General features: G+C 42.0%; 1 protein-coding gene and 1 non-coding gene across 3 annotated transcripts in view; one reads left to right on the forward strand and one right to left on the reverse strand.

Annotated features, from left to right (window-relative positions):
- The first annotated feature begins 13,393 nt into the window (after positions 1-13,393).
- The window catches only part of EGLN1 (egl-9 family hypoxia inducible factor 1), a 43,674-nt gene continuing 38,240 nt past the window's right edge, over positions 13,394-18,827 (forward strand). For both annotated transcript variants that reach the window (XM_049789660.1, XM_049789661.1), the window contains exon 1: positions 13,394-14,294. In XM_049789660.1, the coding sequence (XP_049645617.1) occupies positions 13,416-14,294 (879 nt within the window). In that variant the 5' untranslated portion in view covers positions 13,394-13,415. The remainder of the gene's footprint in view (positions 14,295-18,827) is intronic.
- On the reverse strand, positions 16,321-16,427 carry LOC126031563 (U6 spliceosomal RNA). Its single transcript, XR_007503395.1, has one exon. It is a non-coding gene; the product is annotated as a U6 spliceosomal RNA (small nuclear RNA).

Here is an 18,827-nt window from a genome sequence, read left to right on the forward strand (position 1 = left end):
TAGTGCCAACACACTTTTCACACAGTCTCTGTTGTTGGTCTCATGTTTCTGTATTAAAGATTCTGGAATCTGCATGTCCTACATTGAAGTCATGATGTGGAGTGCCTTCTCGTTTCACCTCACCATGAAAGGGCAATGCAGGAAGCCCTTTCCTGTAAGCAGGTTGTTGTTGTTAAGTCTTCTCAGTGTTAAGGGAAGTCTCTTTTGAGCAGGACGATGTCTGAGCAGTGGTAGGGTCTTCCATGGTAGAGGATTGCTTCCAGGTGATGTTATAGACAAACCTCACAATTAAGGGGCAATACAGCAAGCCCTGTCCAGTAAGCAGGTCTTTGTTCTTGTTGTCTTCTCAGTGTTAAGGGGTGTTTCTTTTGAGTAGATGTCAGAGCAGCTGTAGGGTCTTTCCTGGTACAGGAATGCCACCAGGTGATGTTATATACAACCTTGGATGTTTTGTAAATGTCTTCTGTAGATCAAGGGGTGAATGGAGAATGCCCATTCTTCTGAGGCCTGTGCCAGGTTTTTATGTCAATGTTCAGGGTGTAAGGTCTCATTGCACTACAAGATTTGTGTGTTCCCATTTTTATTAGATAAGAACTTATTGGTATGTATAGTATTTTTCCATGTTAGTGTGCCTACGCAAACAAGATATAAAGCCACGTGGTGCTATCAGATATATGGGGGCATAAGAACATTTCCAACAAGACCCATGACTTCATTCAAACATAAGTATTAAACTGAGGGATTCTTTCACACCAAATTCTATATTGAGCAGTTCACAAAGAGAAGATAAAAAACATGGGGGGGGGGGTCATCACTGTATAAGAAAGTATTTAGCAAAAGTTATAGCCGTCAAAGAAAACACCCATAAAATGTTGAAAAGATATGTGTCCTTTTTATGCCTTTTAAAATAGTTGGGTGGGTGTTAACTCTAGGGCACCACTTTGGTCTGTGACTTAGGACTCAACAGTACTTAAGTTAGAAAGGGTATAAAAGGAGTAATGATGATAGGAGTTAAAGAAGTTAAAGAGAAATATGAACTTATGAAGGGGTATGCAAAAGGGCAGAGTACAAAATGGACATTTTCCATACATAAAAACATAATTCAATGATAGTGAGTACTATTAAAGTATCTTGTGATAGTACTATTACAGTTTCTTGTGAGAGTACTATTAATGTTTCTTGTGAGAGTACTATTAATGTTTCTTGTGAGAGTACTATTAATGTTTCTTGTGAGAGTACTATTAATGTTTCTTGTGAGAGTACTATTAATGTTTCTTGAAAATGTAGACTGGGCAGAGCTTACCAGTGCTAGCCAAACCTCCTCCTGCTAGACTCCCGGCTCCCAGGAAGGAGAGATCCTTCAAGAAGCTGGGAGACCAGAAGCTCAGAGCCCCACCCAGACCCTCCCTAAGGAGCCGCATGGATAGTGGGGGAAGGCCTAGGGTACCTTCAAGCTCCACCAAGGGACCCAACTCACCGGCTTGCCCAGGCCTTTGGCCCGGGGAAGCCCTGGAGATCTGGAGCAAGGCGGCAGAGGGGTGCTGGGGTTACCCAAGTCCCACACCCCCCCTAGGCCTGGCCAAGCAGGCCTCCGGCATGGCGGGGGCCTGCCAAACCTCCTCCTGCTAGACTCCCCTGGTGTTCCTTTTATTACTGAAACCCAAACACAATAATGTATGTAATCAAGGTGTTTAAATAAAAAAAAGTGAAAAAAAAAAAAAGAATATGTCTGTTCATTTTTTCTCCACATTTTTTGATGGGGTTAATAGCTTTTTTCTTGTTAAGTTCTATTAGTACTTTGTATATCTTAGATACTAACCCTTATCAGATGGATTTTGTGTGAAGAGTTTCTCTTATTCTGTGGGTGGCCTTTGTATCCTAGTCACTGTTTACTTTGAGCTGCAGAACCCTCTCAGTTTAATGCAGTTCCTTTTGTTTATCTTTGCTTCCACTTGCTTAGATGGTGTTGTTTCCTCCTTAAAGATGCCTTTAGCTTCAGTTTCATGGAGTGTTTTGATTACATTTTCTTTTGTATATCTTATTTTTCAGGTTTGATATCAAGGTCTTAATGCATTTTTATGTAACCTTTGTGCATAGTGTTAGAGGGCTGCATTTTTTTTTGCATGCAGCTGACCAGTTATCCCAACATCACTTGTCAAAGAGGCTTTCTTTGCTCTATTTTGTGTTTCTTGCCCCCTTCATTAAAGTCTAATAACTGGGCCTGGAGTGATAACACAGCAAATTGGGCATTTGCCTTGCATGTGACCAACCCATGTTGTATCCAAGCATCCCATATGTCTCCCCAAACCTGATAGGAGCAATTTCTGAGAACAGAAACAGGAGTAACCCCTGAGTGCCACTGGGTATGGTCCAAAAACCAAAAACAAAATAAAATAAATTCTAGTTGATTGTATGTTTGGGGGTAATTCTCTGGATATTCAAGTCTATTCCATTGATCTGAGGGTCTGTCTTTATTCCAATACCATGCTGTTTTAATGACTATTGCTTTGTAATACAATTTAAATTGGGGAAGGTGATGCTTTTCATCTTCTTTTTCCTCAGGGTTGTTTTGCAATTAATAGGCATTTTTTGTTTCAAATGAAATTCAGGAGTATTTTTGATCCACTTCTTTGAAGAATATCATGGTATCCTTAGAGCTATTGCAGTAAATCTGTACAATGCTTTGGGGGAATATTACCATTTTAATGAAGTTCATCTTCACAATCCAAGAACAGGGTATATGTCTCCATTTCCTTTGTCATCTTTATTTTTTGAAGCAGTATTTTGAAGTATTCTTTGTATAGGTACTTCACCTCTTTAGTTAAATTGACACCAAGGTATTTGAGTTTCTGTGGTAATATTGTGAATTATGTAATGTCTATTTCTTCACTACTGTTATTTGTATATAGAAGTCCATTGATTTTTGTGTGTTAATTTTGTAGCCTGCAACATAAAAAGATCAACCAACCTAATACACCATATCAACAAAAAGAAAAATTCCATATGATCATATTAGTAGATGCAGAGATAGCATCCAACACTTGTTCATGATAAAACCTCTCAACAAGATGGCAATGGAAGGAATTTTTCTCAATATAGCCTAGGCCATTTACCTCAAGCCTATGGCAAATTTTATACTCAATAGGGAAAAACTGAAAGCTATTCCTCTAAAATCTGGCCGAAGATAAGGCTGCCTCTCTTGCCACTCCTATTCAACATAGTACTCGAAGTACTTTCCATAGCAATTAGGCAAGAAAAAGATATCAATGGCATCCAGATAGGAAAGGAATAAGTAAAGCTCTCACTGTTTGCAGATGACATGATACTATATTTAGAAAACCCTAAAGCTTCTTTGTATCTCTTTTAGCTGGTACTGTTTAGGAGTCCTGCATGTGGTACAAGAATTCTTCAGCTCTGGGACTTTATCAGTGATAATGTCCTTGACTGTTGTTTCTTCATTGGTTTGTTCTTCCTGGCTCTCTGGAAGCTCAATAATTCTTATGTTGTTCATGTTAAATTTATTCCAAATAACTATTGTTGTTTGTTCAAATATTTTGAGGGTATTTTCCATTGTCTGTTCATTCATTTCCAATTTCTTCTGCTGAAAGGAAGTTTTATGTAGCTTATCTTTCAGCTCACTGATTCTGTCCTCAGCAGCTCTTACCCTGCTCTTGAGGTTTTTATTTCATCTACCTTGTTTTTCAGTCCTGATATATATATATATATATATATATATATATATATAATTTTTGGTTTTTCAATCACACCCAGTGATGCTCAGGGGTTACTCCTAGCTATGTGCTCAGAAATTGCTCCTGGCTTGGGGGACCATATGGGATACCAGGAGATCAAACTGCAGTCTGGCCTAGGCTAGCAAGTGCAAGGCAGACGCCTTACCGCTTTCGCCACCACTCTGGCCCCAAGTCCTGATTTTTTTTTTTGTTTTAGTTTTCTCATTTCTACTCTCATATCCTCTTGAATAGTATAGGCTGGCCATTCTATGGTTTCTTTGAATTCTTTGAACAGCCTTAACATTTCATCTCTAAATTCCTAATCCTCTGACCAGGTTATGTAGGTGGCCAATATTGGTTGAGTCTTCAGAACTAGAATCTTCAGTCACAAAGTATGGTGGGGTTCTGTGTTGTTTTCCCATTGTGACTTTTTAATGTGGTGCTGGTTTTTGTTTGCTTTGTTTTTGTTTTGTGTGTGTGTGTGTGTGTGTGTGTGTGTGTGTGTGTGTGTATGTGTGTGTGTGTGTTTTGCTTTTTGGGCCACACCTGATGCTCAGGTGTTACTCCTGGATTTGAGCTCAGAAATCGCTCCTGGATTGGGGGACCATATGGGATGCTGGGGGATTGAACAATGGTTCATCCTAAGTTAGCCGCGTGCAAGGCAAACGTTCTACTGCTTGCGCCACCACTCTGGACACTGTGGTGCTGTTTTTTTTATAATAATAATTTTTATTTTGACCAAAGTGTATTACATATCTTTCACAGTAATATTTTAGGTACATAGTGACATTGAATCAGGGGCATTCCCACCACCAATATATGCCCTCCCTCTACCTGTTTCCAGTATGCATTCCATATCCCCCTCTTTAACCCCTCAGAATGCTAATATAAACGGTCCCCTCTTTGTCTAGCTTGTTGTAGATTGGGTATCGATTCTGTTGTCATTGGCTTTGGATTTGGTGTTTAAGTCTGATCATTTTTTATCTCTACTTAATGATCAGACAACTGTTTGGTCTTGGTACCCTTCAATATTTCCCCCTCAGTTTGTGAGGCAGAACAAGATGGTTCAAGTTATGTGGTTCTGTTTGAAGGAAAGATATAAATCAAACAAGTGAAAAATGGGAAGAGTCCTTCTAGAGGCTATAAATATCAATTTGAGAGAAGAAAGGGAAAAAAGGATGACAAAAATAACAATACAAAAATATCAAACAAAAAGTCCAAAAAACATGTGGTGCTGTTTTTTATGTATTATGGTCAGGCTCTTTGAGTAGAAAAATTGCTCTGCTATAGAATGAAGCAGACTGACTGTGCTCTGGCTTGAGCTCATTTACTCAGTTCAGATTAAAATGGTACATTTTTTTAATCCAAAGTATGCCCACAGCCTACACCTATTCATACCACTGCTGATTATTAGTCATTTTTCCCCCTTCCAACCACACTCTTGTCTGGACTCACTTACCTTAGTTCAGTTAAACATGGTGCTTTTTTTGTCAAAATTTCTGCCTGAGGTTGCAGCCTCTCCTGCTGCTTGTGGACAATGTTCCTTTTTTTTTTTTCCTCCTGGCCATGCTCTTGCCTGGGTTCACTCACATCAGATCTATTCAAAATCCACATTATGTATTTCTAGCAGAACTCTGACCACACCATCAGTATCATCTCCATTTGGAATTCTTTTCTAAAGCCAAATATCTCATGCCAGACTGTGTGAAAAACCCAACCATGAGTTTCCTTTTTTTGTTTTTGTTTGTTTGTTTGCTTTTTGGGTCACACACAGCAGTGCTAAGGGGTTACTCTTGGCTCTAAGCTCAGAAATCGCTCCTGGCAGGCTTGGGGAACCATATGGGATGTCAGGATTTGAACCACCATCCTTTTGCATGCAAGGCAAATGCCCTACCTCCATGCTATCTCTCTTGCCTAAGTTTCCTTATTTTTTTTAATTGAAGTCTTCCCAGAAATTTCAAGACTTTGATTTCTAGTTCAGCTCTTGCTATTACCTTCTTATTTTCTCTCTTTGTCAAGCGAATTAGCATGCTTTGCTGTGATTTACAATCTTGCACAATTGTGAACTTTATCATTGTCCAGCTCTAAAAATGGTGATAATTAAATTATGCATTAATCGCTTACATAAGAAAAGTTATAAGAATTAATTGGCATAAGCACCAGAATACTACTTATATATGTTTTAATACATTCATTTTTTTTGTTTGTTTGTTTTTGGGCCACACCCGGCGGTGCTCAGGGGTTACTCCTGGCTGTCTGCTCAGAAATAGCTCCTGGCAGGCACGGGGGACCATATGGGACACCGGGATTCGAACCAACCACCTTAGGTCCTGGATCAGCTGCTTGCAAGGCAAACGCCGCTGTGCTATCTCTCCGGGCCCTAATACATACATTTTAAAATATAAATTGATATATATTTTATGGAGCATGAATTTATAATGCTGTAAGTGTATTAAACTATTGTTTATGTGCAATGCTAAGTAAAACAGTGATAGAATGAAATTGTTATATTATTTACATACTCTCAAAATAATTTAAACGTGGCTCTGTAAATCTATAAATTTATGATGACAAGACAAACAGGAATCCTTTAAAGTTTTGCTGAAAGTCAAAGAATTTGAGTTAGAGATAATATATAGGATGGATGCAGAAAAAAAAAGAATTTGAGTTAGATAAAAGTGTAATAATGACCAGCACTGTTGTTAGAAAAAGTTTAGATAAACATACTGAAGCAAGGTTATTTGGAAATGATAGATGACACCATGACATTGGTGTCATCTCTTCTAGAAAACTTTTCATAATCATCTCATGGACAACTGGATTTGCCTCTTACAAGTTGCTAGCACTCCTTTTTTTCTGTATTTTTTATTTAAAAGTTTTTGATTTGGTTTTAGTTACATCTGGAAATGTTCAGAGTTTACTCCTGGCTCTGCACTCAGGAATTACTCCTAATGGAGCTCAGGGGGACCATATTGGATGCTGGTGATCAAATTGGGTCAGTCACAAGCAGGGCAAGTGCCCTACATGCGGGGCTATCACTTGGGCCTCTTCTCTTGTCACTTTAATAGACAACCTATGTATTTTAAGTGGTATAAGTTCAAAGATTATGGTAGTAGGAGAAATTTTTTGTTTTGACTATATACATCACAATTATATAACAACTTACAATATTTAGTATTATTGTATGTAGGGATATGAGAATCCTATTTTTATATATTCACACTGTAGTTGGAGGTTAGTATGTATGGTTATAATAAATAACATACATATAGATTTATTCTATATGGTATTATAAATATAAGTACATATTTTACATTGCTAATAAGTATTATATATGCACACAAATATATATATTTTATATGCATATATATTTGTAGCTATAAAAGTAATAACTGAAGATTGAGCATTACTCAGTAGATTGAGTGAGGCTCTTTAACAAATGGACCACTATGACAATGATAGTTGGAAATAATCACTCTGGACAAGAACTGGATGCTGAACAGAGATAAAGTGCTATTTATGCATGGCACCCTTCATTAGCAATAGTACAAAAAATAGTGTCTAAAAGAAAATTGAGAGAGAGAGAGAAAGAGAGAAAGAGAAAGAGAGAGAGAGAACAGTAAAATATATGCCTTAGAGGCAGGCAGTGGGGAAGGGAAAGATGGAATTAGTAGGAGATTGGTGGCTGGAAATGTGCATTGGTGAAATATGTTGTACATTGTATGACTGAAACTCAATCATGGACAGCTTTGAAACCACGGTGTTAAATAAAGTATATTTAAAAAATCAGATTTTAATGAAATATTCCCTAATATTTTCCACCCTTAAAGAAAAGGCTAAAAATCATTTAATTTATATTAAAATCATATATATAGAGCAATAGCACAGTGGTAGGGTACTTGTCTTGCACGTGGCTGACCTAGGGCTGACTGGATTTGATCCCTGACGTCTCATACGGTTCTCCGAGCCAGGAGTGATTTCTGAGCACATAGCCAGGAGTAACCCCTGAATGTCACTGGATGTGGCCAAAAATATCATATATTTAAAAAATGTCAAGGGCAGGGGCTGGAAAGATAGCACAGTGGTGAGAAGTTTGTCTTGCATTTGGCTAGTCCAGGACCGACCTTGGTTCAATCCCCGGCATCCCATATGGTCCCCCAAGCCAGGAGTGATTTCTTTTTTTTTTTTTTTTTTTGGTTTTTGGGCCACACCCGGTGGTGCTCAGGGGTTACTCCCAGCTGTCTGCTCAGAAATAGCTCCTGGCAGGCACGGGGGACCATATGGGACACCGGGATTTGAACCAACCACCTTTGGTCCTGGATCGGCTGCTTGCAAGGCAAATGCCGGTGTGCTATCTCTCCGGGCAGAAGCAATTTCTGAGTGCAGAGCCAGGAGTAATCCCTGAGCATCGCTGGGTGTGGCCCAAAAAGCAAAAATAAATAAATAAATAAATAAATAAATAAATAAATAAATAAAAAATTAAGGGCAAGGTATAGTTTGAGTACTTGCTCTGCATATGTAAAACTCTAAATTTAAGCTCTAGTACCACACATACAAATTTAACAAAGTTTGACAATTTTATTTTATAAAACATTTAATAGTTGGTAGAGCCAGGAGTAACCTGAGTTTGGGTGTAACCCAAAAACCAAAACCAAAACCAAACAAAACCAAACAAAAACAAAAACAAAAAAACATTTAATAGCTGCTTAATATTTTTAATTTACTTTTTGCAGGAAGTTTGATTAGTACAAAAACAGCAAATAATTCTTTTTTTCTTTTTAATTTTTTAATTTAATTCATTTATTATTTATATTTTCTGTTTGTATTTTCTTTTTTTCTGTTTCTTTTTGGGGGGTTGGGGTCACTCCTGGCTCTATGCTTAGAAATCGCCCCTGGCACAGGGGACCATATGGATGTCGGGATTCGGATCACTGTCCTTCTGCATGAAAGGCAAACGCCTTACCTCCATACTATCTCTCCGGCCCCTCTTTTTTTCTGTTTTAACCATTTTTTTTTTTAATTTTTATCCCTTCCCAGGCAATTCCACTCAAAGGAATGGCTTTTATTCTAGACTCATTATTTGATTTTGATTATTATTTCCCCTCAACTGGCCTAAACACCTCCTAAGTGTATGTAGCTTAACTAATTCATATCTGAACTCAGGTTAGTTAGTCACATAACACACTTTAGTACATATGTTGTTACAGTACTAAAAACTCCACATCACCAATCATCAGGGAGACGCAAAGCAAAACAACAATGAGGTACCATCTCACACCATAGAGACTGGCACACATCACAAAGAACAAGAGCAATATGGCAGGGATGTGGGGAGAAAGGAACTCTTATTCACTGCTGGTGGGAATGCTGTTTAGTCCATCCCTAATAGAAAACAATATGGAGATTCCTCAAAAAACAGGATCCAGCAACACCACTCCTAGGGATATACCCTAGGAACACAAAAACACAATATAAAAATCCCTTCCTCAGACCTATATTCATCACAGCACTATTTACAATAACCAGACTCTGGAAACAACCAAGATGCCCTTCAACAGATGAATGACTAAAGAAACTGTGGTACATATACACAATGGAATATCATGCAACTGTCAGGAGAGATGAAGTTTTGAAATTTTCCTATACATGGATGGACATGGAAACTATTATGCTGAATGAAATAAGTCAGAGCTTGGAAAGAGACACACACAGAACAGTCTTCCTTATTTATGGGTTTTAAGAGAAATTAAAGACATTATTGTGATAATGCCCAGAGATGAGGATTGGAAGGACTGGCTCAGAATATGAAACTCACCTTAAAGAGGGGTGAGCGCAGTTGGAGAAATATTACACTAACAACTACCATGACAATGTTAATGAATGAGAGAGGTAGAATGCCTGTTTCAAATACAGGCAGGGGGTATGGAATGAGGGAGATGGGGGGGGGCATTGGTGGTGGGAATGTTGCACTGTTGAAGGGGGTTGTTCTTTTGGTGACTGATGCCCAACTACATTTCTTTTTGTAATCACGGTGTTTAAATAAAATTTTAAAAAATATTAGAAAAAGAAATCTCGGGGCCGGAGAGATAGCATGGAGGTAAGGCATTTGCCTTTCATGCAGGAGGCCATCGGTTCGAATCCCGGCGCCCCATATGGTCCCCCGTGCCTGCCAGGAGCAATTTCTGAGCCTGGAGCCAGGAATAACCCCTGAGCACTGCCGGGTGTGACCCAAAAACCACACACACACAAAAAAAAAAAAAAAAAAAAAAAAAAAAGAAAGAAAAAGAAAAAGAAATCACAATGGAAAAAAAAAGAAATGCATATTAAAAAGTTCTCATGGGGGTTCGAGAGATGGCACAGCGGCGTTTGCCTTGCAAGCAGCCGATCCAGGACCTAAGGCGGTTGGTTCGAATCCCGGTGTCCCATATGGTCCCCCGTGCCTGCCAGGAGCTATTTCTGAGCAGACAGCCAGGAGTAACCCCTGAGCACCGCCGGGTATGACCCAAAAACTAAAACAAAAATAAAAAGTTCTCCTGGGACTTTTCATATGAAGATAGGATTATTTTATCTATTTTATACCATATTAATTTATATTAATTCAAATAGAAATGCTGTTTACTAAAATCATTTAATTTATATTTTATTTAATTAATTTAAGTGAGAAATACTTCTGGGTTTGAAATTGTCTTTTGAAGATTGTGTAGCAAGAGAAGTATAATTTTTATGCTTCTGTAGAAAAAGTATTTAATACTGAAAACATGTCTTTGTTTGATTGATTGAAAATAAAAATACATACAGTTTTCATACTGAGAATTGAATTTAAGAATTTTGAGTGCTGAAATTCGTTAAATTTACGGTAAAAATCCCAACTTTTACATCAAGTAACATATGTCCTTAAGAAGTTAATTTTTGGTTTACTGATTTAAGTGTATATCTACTTTCAATGCTTCTAATAATTATTCAGTAAAATATTACATGTGAACTGAAAAAAAATCCATATAGTTGATGAAGAGTGCTTATGGATTTTAATTCGGGTTAATCTTTAAGAAAATGGCCTAGGGGGCCTGGAAGGTGGCGCTAGAGGTAAGGTGTCTGCCTTGCAAGTGCTAGCGTAGGACAGACCTTGGTTCGATCCCCCAGCGTCCCATATGGTCCCCCGAAGCCAGGGGTGATTTCTGAGCGCATAGCCAGGAGTAACCCCTGAGCGTCAAAGGGGTGTCGCCCAAAAACCAAAAAAAAAAAAAAAAGGCCTAAAATCTGATTTCTAATCATCAATCTTAGTCTTCTGCCATTAACCTCCAGTGCTATAAGTTAAGAAGGTTTTCATCTCCAGGATTCCTGAAATACTTACAGTCTACTGAGAGGGGACACAAACCTCCACAATATTATCTAACAAATACTGTGAAAATCTAAATTACAGATTTTTTATTCTAAAAATTAATGGAAAGCATAAGGAAATACCCTTAAGTTTATTTGTATCAAGGTGCTCATTAAAAATAAGGTTGTTTCTAAAATTTTTTTTTGTTTGTTTTTGGGCCACACCCGGTGACGCTCAGGGGTTACTCCTTGGCTATGCGCTCAGAAGTCGCTCCTGGCTTGGGGGACCATATGGGACACCGAGGGATCGAACCGCGGTCCGTCCTAGGCTAGCGCTGGCAAGGCAGACACCTTACCTTTAGCGCCACCACCCAGCCCCTGTTTCTAAAATATTAAAGATAAAATTTAAAAACTAATTCCTGAACGCAGTAATTAATGCTCATTTCTCACCAAAATTCAATTATTAGTTTCATTAGTCTAAAATTTAGTGCTTGAACATGGATACAAGAATGTGCCAGCACTAACTATCTGAAGTTCAACATTTTCTCCCAAAATTACAACCCTGCAGGATTTCGAGGTGTTTTCAAAGATAGACAAACAAAACACCCACATTCCATTATATTCAAATTTGATTCAGATGAACAGAGGGCTTTTGGGGTTGTTTTTAACCATTTTGTGTCTCTTGCAAACAGGCGCAGTAAGGGTGCAAGAGACCACGAATGGGACCATTGTGAACTCAGACTCACTCTTCCTTCCTTCCTTCCTTCCTTCCTTCCTTCCTTCCTTCCTTCCTTCCTTCCTTCCTTCCTTCCTTCCTTCCTTCCTTCCTTCCTTCCTTCCTTTCTTCCTCCTTCCCTCCTTCCTCTTTCTTCTTTCTTTCTTCTTTCTTTCTTTTTCTTTCTTTCTTTCTTTCTTTCTTTCTTTCTTTCTTTCTTTCTTTCTTTCTTTCTTTCTTTCTTTCTTTCTTTCTTTCTTTCTTCTTTCTCTTTCTCTTTCCTTTTTCTTTCCTTCCTTCCTTCCTTCCTTCCTTCCTTCCTTCCTTCCTTCCTTCCTTCTTCCTTTCTTTTTTCTCTTGTTCCCTTCCTTCCTTTCTCTTTCTTTATTCCTTTCTCTTTTTCTTTCTTTCTCTTTCTCTCTCCCCTTTTTATTCCTTCATTCTTTCTCTTTCTTCTTTTTCTCTCTTTCTCTTCTTTTTCTCCTTTCCTTCTTTCTTTCTTTCTTTCTTTCCTCTTTTTGGTTTTTGAGTCACTTCACTAAATCTTTCTTTCGTTTCCCTTCCTTCCCTCCCCTCCCCTCCCCTTCCCTTCCCTTCCCTTCCCTTTCTTTCTTTCTTTCTTGTTTGGTTTTTGGGCTATACCCGTCGGTGTACCCGTTGGTGACGCTCAGGAGTTATTCTTGGCTGTGCGCTCAGAAATCGCTCCAGGCTTGGGGGGACCCTATGAGCCGCCCGGTGACCGAACCGCGGTCCGTCCTAGGCTAGCGCGGGCCAGGCAGAGACAGAAGACGCCTTACGCTGCCGCCACCGTTCCAACTTCACCGAATTTCTTATGCAAAACCAAGAGCGCAGAAACCACCTTGGCCGGATCCGGAGTCCTTAACTCAAAACGGCCGAGCTCCGGAATGACCCACCCCTGAAGCCCCCCAAACGCGAAGACCTCGCGGCTGGAACTCTCAATAGCAGCAGCAGCAGCAGCAGCAGCAGCAGGTGTAGAGACACCCGGCGGCGGCGGCCCCCGCCCTTCCGTCGCTCCGGGACCAGCCTCTCGGCGTCCCCACGCAAGGCGCCCCGGGAGGCGGCCAGGCGCCGAGCGAGCTTCGCCGCGTTTCGGTCCCGCCCAAGGCGGAGCCAGCCGGAGCCGGGGGGCGCTCGAGGCGGCGTCCGTGGCGCCGCCCGAGCCCGAGCGCGTGTGCACGCCCGCCGCCGCTTCGGCCTTCTCCCCGCCCTCCCTCCGCCCCCTTCGCCTCCGCGTCCCTCCCGCCAGGGTCGCCGCGGGGCCGTGGTGTACGTGCGGAGCGCGCAGAGCGAGTGGCGCCCGCACGCCCGACGCTCCTTCACGGGCCGGGCCCGGCGCCCTGGACACTTGGGAGCTTGTCGTCCGCTCCGCCCGTTCGCCTCGCAGGCCGCGCTCGCGATGAAGCTCTGAGGCCGACAGGTCCGACCCGACCCGACCCGGAGGACGAGGAAGCCAGCGCCAGCCCGGGCCGGGCTCGTGGGCTCCGGCCTCGCCTCGCCTAGCAGAGCTTCGCCTCGCGAGGGGCGACGGGTGCATGGCGCAGTGAGCACCCCGTGAGCTGCGCCCGTCCCACGGCCGCGGGCGAGGCCGGCAGGCCGCCACCGTCCTCCCCAGCTCGGCCCTTGCCGCCGCCATGGCCAATGACAGCGGCGGGCCCGGCGGGCCGAGCGCGAGCGAGCGCGACCGGCAGTACTGCGAGCTGTGCGGCAAGATGGAAAACCTCCTGCGCTGCAGCCGCTGCCGCAGCTCCTTCTACTGCAGCAAGGAGCACCAGCGCCAGGACTGGAAGAAGCACAAGCTCGTGTGCCAGAGCAGCGAGGGCCCGCCGCCGCCGCCGCCAACGCCGCCCGGCCCCGCGCCGGCCCGGCCGAGCGGAGGCGCGCTCCGGGCGCCTCGAGAAGCGAAGAAGGGGCCGCGGCGCCGGGACGGGGCCGCCGAGCCGCCGGCCGAGGGCGACGCCACCCAGGCTTCGAAGGCGAAGGCCAAGCCCAGCGCGGAGGCCGAGCCGCGCAAGGCTCCGAGCGGCCCCGGCTTCGCGGCCTTGGAGACCGAAGGGAAGGAGGAGCCGCTGGGCCGCGCGTCGCCGTACCGGGAGAAGGCGAACTTGTACCCGCCGAGCAACGCGCCCGGCGAGGGACTGAGCCACGGCGGCGGCCCGCGGCCTAACGGGCAGACGAAGCCGTTGCCGGCGCTGAAGCTGGCGCTCGAGTACATCGTGCCGTGCATGAACAAGCACGGCATCTGCGTGGTGGACGACTTCCTGGGCAAGGAGACCGGCATGCAGATCGGCGACGAGGTCCGAGCCCTGCACGACACCGGCAGGTTCACCGACGGGCAGCTGGTCAGCCAGAAGCGAGACTCGTCCAAGGACATCCGCGGCGATAAGATCACCTGGATCGAGGGCAAGGAGCCGGGCTGCGAAACCATCGGGCTGCTCATGAGCAGCATGGACGACCTGATCCGCCACTGTAACGGGAAACTTGGCAACTACAAAATCAATGGCCGGACGAAAGTAAGTGTTGAACTCGAGGTTTGCTGGGACAGCGAGGAACGCGGCGGCCTCTCGTTGGCCAACGGTGTCCTTGACTCGCCTCGCCTCGCCCCCTGAAGGCACCCGTTAGCTCCATTCTCCGTGTCCACTGTTGGCCACCTCTGCCCTTTCAGACTTTTTTTTTTTTTGGCCTGGCGAAGCTTCCTTTTACTTTGCTGTTTTTCTTTCTCCCTTGGCCTCGCTAGTTCATTCAGATTTTACCTATCCGTAAGTTTACCCCTTCTCAGGGGGGTGAAGGTGGGGGGTGGGGTGGGGTGGGGTGGTGTTAGGGTACTACTCACAGCCAGTGCTGTTTGTTCTGCATCCGCCTTGTTTGGCGTTCTTGCAAACATTTCTGCCATCTTTCAAGATACCAGCTTAGGAGTTCCCTGTTATGCCTAGTTGAGGTTGTGCCAGCTGATCACTGACAGGTGAGTTTCAAAGCGCTTGCTGTCCCAGACGCACCGTACTCTGGTCGAAGTTGGCTGCTCCGCTCCATTCCTCTCCCTTCCCCCCTGTGGCTCTTAATCCCTCTCCCAGTCCCTGCTGTTTTGAAACTCGCTACAGAACGGGCTTCCGTTTTCAGACTTCTCTGTGTAGGTAGATTACTTTTTTTTTTTTTTTTTTTTTAGCATAGATTTTCTTCATTTGCTTTGCTAACGTAGTCCTTTTGAAAAAGAACTACGTGGTGGTTTGTATCTTCCTGGGAAAAACCTTGATATTGGAGCGGAAAGAAGGGCTCTAACGTCTCAATTTGTCTAAATCTCTTTGTTTTCTCCTTGAAACTGTCGTTTCCACCCAATGGATTCTTGAGTTCTTACCCTCTTTCTTCTTCTTCTTCTGTATAGTAAACACTAGACTCGCTCCCTTAATACTCTTGCAGTTCTTTTTCATTTTACTTTCAGATCTTAATCTTTCCTTTGTGTCCAACTCTACCCCAGGCCCCTCTTCTTTTCTCTGTCCTCCTTCATCATCAGTCTTTGCCTGATTTCTTGAACTTTTAGAGGTAGTCTTAGATCCCCACAGTACATGTTTGTACACACACAGACTCCTCCCAGAAATTCTTTTGTGTGTATCAGACATTTAATGTACTAGTCACTATGTATGATTCACAGGCTAAAGGAAAGTCAATGAGGAAAGTTTTAGATATGAACATTTGCGGGAAGAATGCAGTGTCAAGTCTAATTGTCATTTCACTGTTGGATGAAGAACATGGCTTAATATCAGGTAGCCTTAAAAATGTGAAAAGTTACTTCATGTTATGGTGGTAGGGGGAAAGGCTATATTACACACCAACTTGGTCTAAAATGAGATTTTTTTTCCACTCAATATGTTTTTACACTTTTCATGGATTAAAACTGAATATTGTCATAAACCACAGGAAAGGGACTTCTTCCAGGGGCTACTAATCTAACTCCTTGAAAACTGAGCAAAGTGTGTAATTAGGACATAAGCTTATTTAAAGTGAAGTCATGAAAAAGATCATGTCCTGAAATCTTGACTGTTCTCCTTAATTTAACTTTTTAAATTAAGTTCTTTTCTTTCCTATTTTACAGTTTTCTATAGTCCCCTTGTCTGCCTAGCTTTTAGAACAGTTGCTTTTCTTACAGCTGGCTGCTGTTAGAAATCAGCATCTTCCTCAGGAATACAATGATACAAGAGTCTTTGAGATTTTTAAATTATGTATCATTTTGATGACAGATTAACTGAAAGGTAGTTTTAAATTCTAGCTTGATCTTATGCAAACACAATTTTCAGAATCTATCAGTGGTCTTCGAGAACGTTGTAATTTTTTGCTTTGGGTGAATGACAAATTACCAGTCACTGTATATTTAGCAACTGCATTGTTCCAGGTGCCAAATTAGAATCAATACAAGCATAATTCAATTATTTTTATCTTATGAAATAGGTAGCAATATTTCTAATTTATATTAAGGGCATTCTAGCATGGACTTGGCCAAAGCTTATGAATTATGATAAACTAGCTAGAATTAAAATTTTTTTTTTTTTAAATATGGAACGCTTCACGAATTTGCGTGTCATCCTTGCGCAGGGGCCATGCTAATCTTCTCTGTATCGTTCCAATTTTAGTATATGTGCTGCCGAAGCGAGCACTAGAATTAAAATTTAAGTCATTCATGTATCATTGTTTACGCCGGGGAGGGGGGTGAGAGGGAAGGATCATACCTGACTGTGCTCAGGGTTTACTCATGGCTCTGCGTTGAGGGATTGCATCTGGCAGTGCTTGGAATTGAACATGAATATGCCCTGTGCAAGGCAAAAGCCCTTCCCTACTCTACTATTGCTCAGGCCACTCATATCATTTTTGCACTATGATGGATGTAGCTTGAAAAGTAGATAAGTTATATAGTGCTTAAACTACTCTGAAATTAAAAAGTTGTTAAACATATTTTGTTGATAATTTAATAGGATTAGCCTTAATTATGATAATTGTGCTTTATAGTTGTGCTATATCAACTTATTAGTCACTAACATTTTAGATAGTGCTTGAAAAACAATTTCATGTATGTAACTACTTAGATATACTTTATATCTAAAGTATAACTACTTGATTGAATCATACTCATTACAGTATAACAATATGGGTTCTTTAGGTCATTGTAGAGTCTTCTATTAAGAATTTTCTGGGGGCCAGAGAGATAGCACACCAGTAGGGCGTTTGCCTTGCAAGCAGCTGATTCAGGATGGATGGTGGTTCGGATTCCGGCATCCCATGTGGTCCCCCTTGCCTGCTAGGAGTGATTTCTGAGCAGAAAGCCAGGAGTAACCCCTGAGCTTTGATGCTGGGTGTGGCCCAAAATCCAAAAAAAAAAAAAAAAAAAAGAATTTTCTATTTTGGGGCCAGAGGTGTGGCACAAGCAGTAAGGTGTCTGCCTTGCCCGCGTTAGCCTAGGACATGGACCTCGGTTTGATCTCCTGGCATCCCACATGGTCCCCCAAGCAAGGAGTGATTTCTGAGTGCCTAGCAAGGAGTAACCCCTGGGCATCCTCGGGTGTGGCCCAAAACCCATAATAATAATAATAATAATAATAATAATAATGATAATAATAATAATAATAATTTTATATTTTGGAAGCCAGAATGGTAGCACAGCGGTAGGGCATTTTTCTTTAACTTGATTGACCTAGTGTGGACGCGGGTTCGATCCTTCGTATTCCATATGGTCCCCCCAGACAGGAGCCATTTCTGAGCGCCAAGACAGGAGTAAATCCTGAGCGCCGTCGGGTGTGGCCCAGAAAACCAAACAAACAAACAAGATTTTTATTTTTTGGGTGGAGTGATAGCATTTGTCTTGCACACTTCCAATGCCGGGATGGACCCGGGTTTGATTCCCTAGTATCCCATATGGTCCCCTGAGATAGCTAGAAGGAATTTCTGAGCTCAGAACCAGGAGTAATCCCTGACCGCTGCCTGGTGTGGCCCAAACCCCTCAACCCAACAACAAAAAAAATTTTATTTTGTATAATATAGTGATTTAAAAAGTTACATCGATGTTTTTCTTAGATTTTTATAGCACCTTAAGTAGGTAGGCAGACCATTGGTATGTTATTCCTATTTATTGATTTAAGAAGTGAGATTCAGGAAAGTTAGGTCACTTCTTGGAAACCATGCAGCATACCAGGCTTTGATTTCATGTGTGTGTAGTTTATTTTAATTTACATGGTCTGTTCTATGTGGTCTTTGTGTTAGGACCTTATCATGTCATATGGTATTTAATTGGTTGTGCTTCATTCAGAATAGGCTTTGATTTTTCCCCCCAAATTTATGATTCTGACTGTTTATCTGGCTACTATCTGTCCAACTACTTTAAAAATGGTACTATAAAAGGATTAAGTAATAAGGAAATAAAACCCAGGAGCATAAATGTAGCCACTAATATATATTTATTTTGTTTTGGGGCTACAATCGGCAGTACTCAGGGATAACTACAGGCTCCGCATTATTTCTGGCAGAGCTCAAGATATATGTGATTCTGGGTATTAAAGGCTGCTCAGCCATGTTTAAAGGTAGATACTTAATTGCTGAACTCTCTCTGGGCCCTGAAACCACTAATAATAACTACACTTTCTGTAGTTCACCCATCATTTTGTATTTAAACTTCCCCTTTGATCTGTTATTCTTTCTAACCCTTTTTACCATCAAGAAGATTTGTATAGGGGCTAGTGATAGCATAGCGGTAGGCCATTTGCCTTGCATGCATGCAGATGACTAGGGCCAGACTCGGTTTCAGTCCCCGGTATCCCAGATGGTCCCCTAAGCCTGCCAGAAGCAATTTCTGAGCACAGAACCAGAAGTACTCCCTGAGTGCCGCCCAAAAATAAAGCAACAAACAAACAAAAAAGAAGACTTGTATAATGCATTATGTCCAGCAGAAAGAATAGTATTTGCTGTAAGAAGTCTTAGGTACTTTGCCAGGTATGACCCAAAAAACAAACAAAAGAAATCTTAAATGCTTTTATTTAGGACAAAGGGAAAAGAAATACAGAGGATAA

This window comes from Suncus etruscus, chromosome 15 (genome assembly GCF_024139225.1).
Source record: "Suncus etruscus isolate mSunEtr1 chromosome 15, mSunEtr1.pri.cur, whole genome shotgun sequence".
Lineage (NCBI taxonomy): Eukaryota > Metazoa > Chordata > Mammalia > Eulipotyphla > Soricidae > Suncus > Suncus etruscus.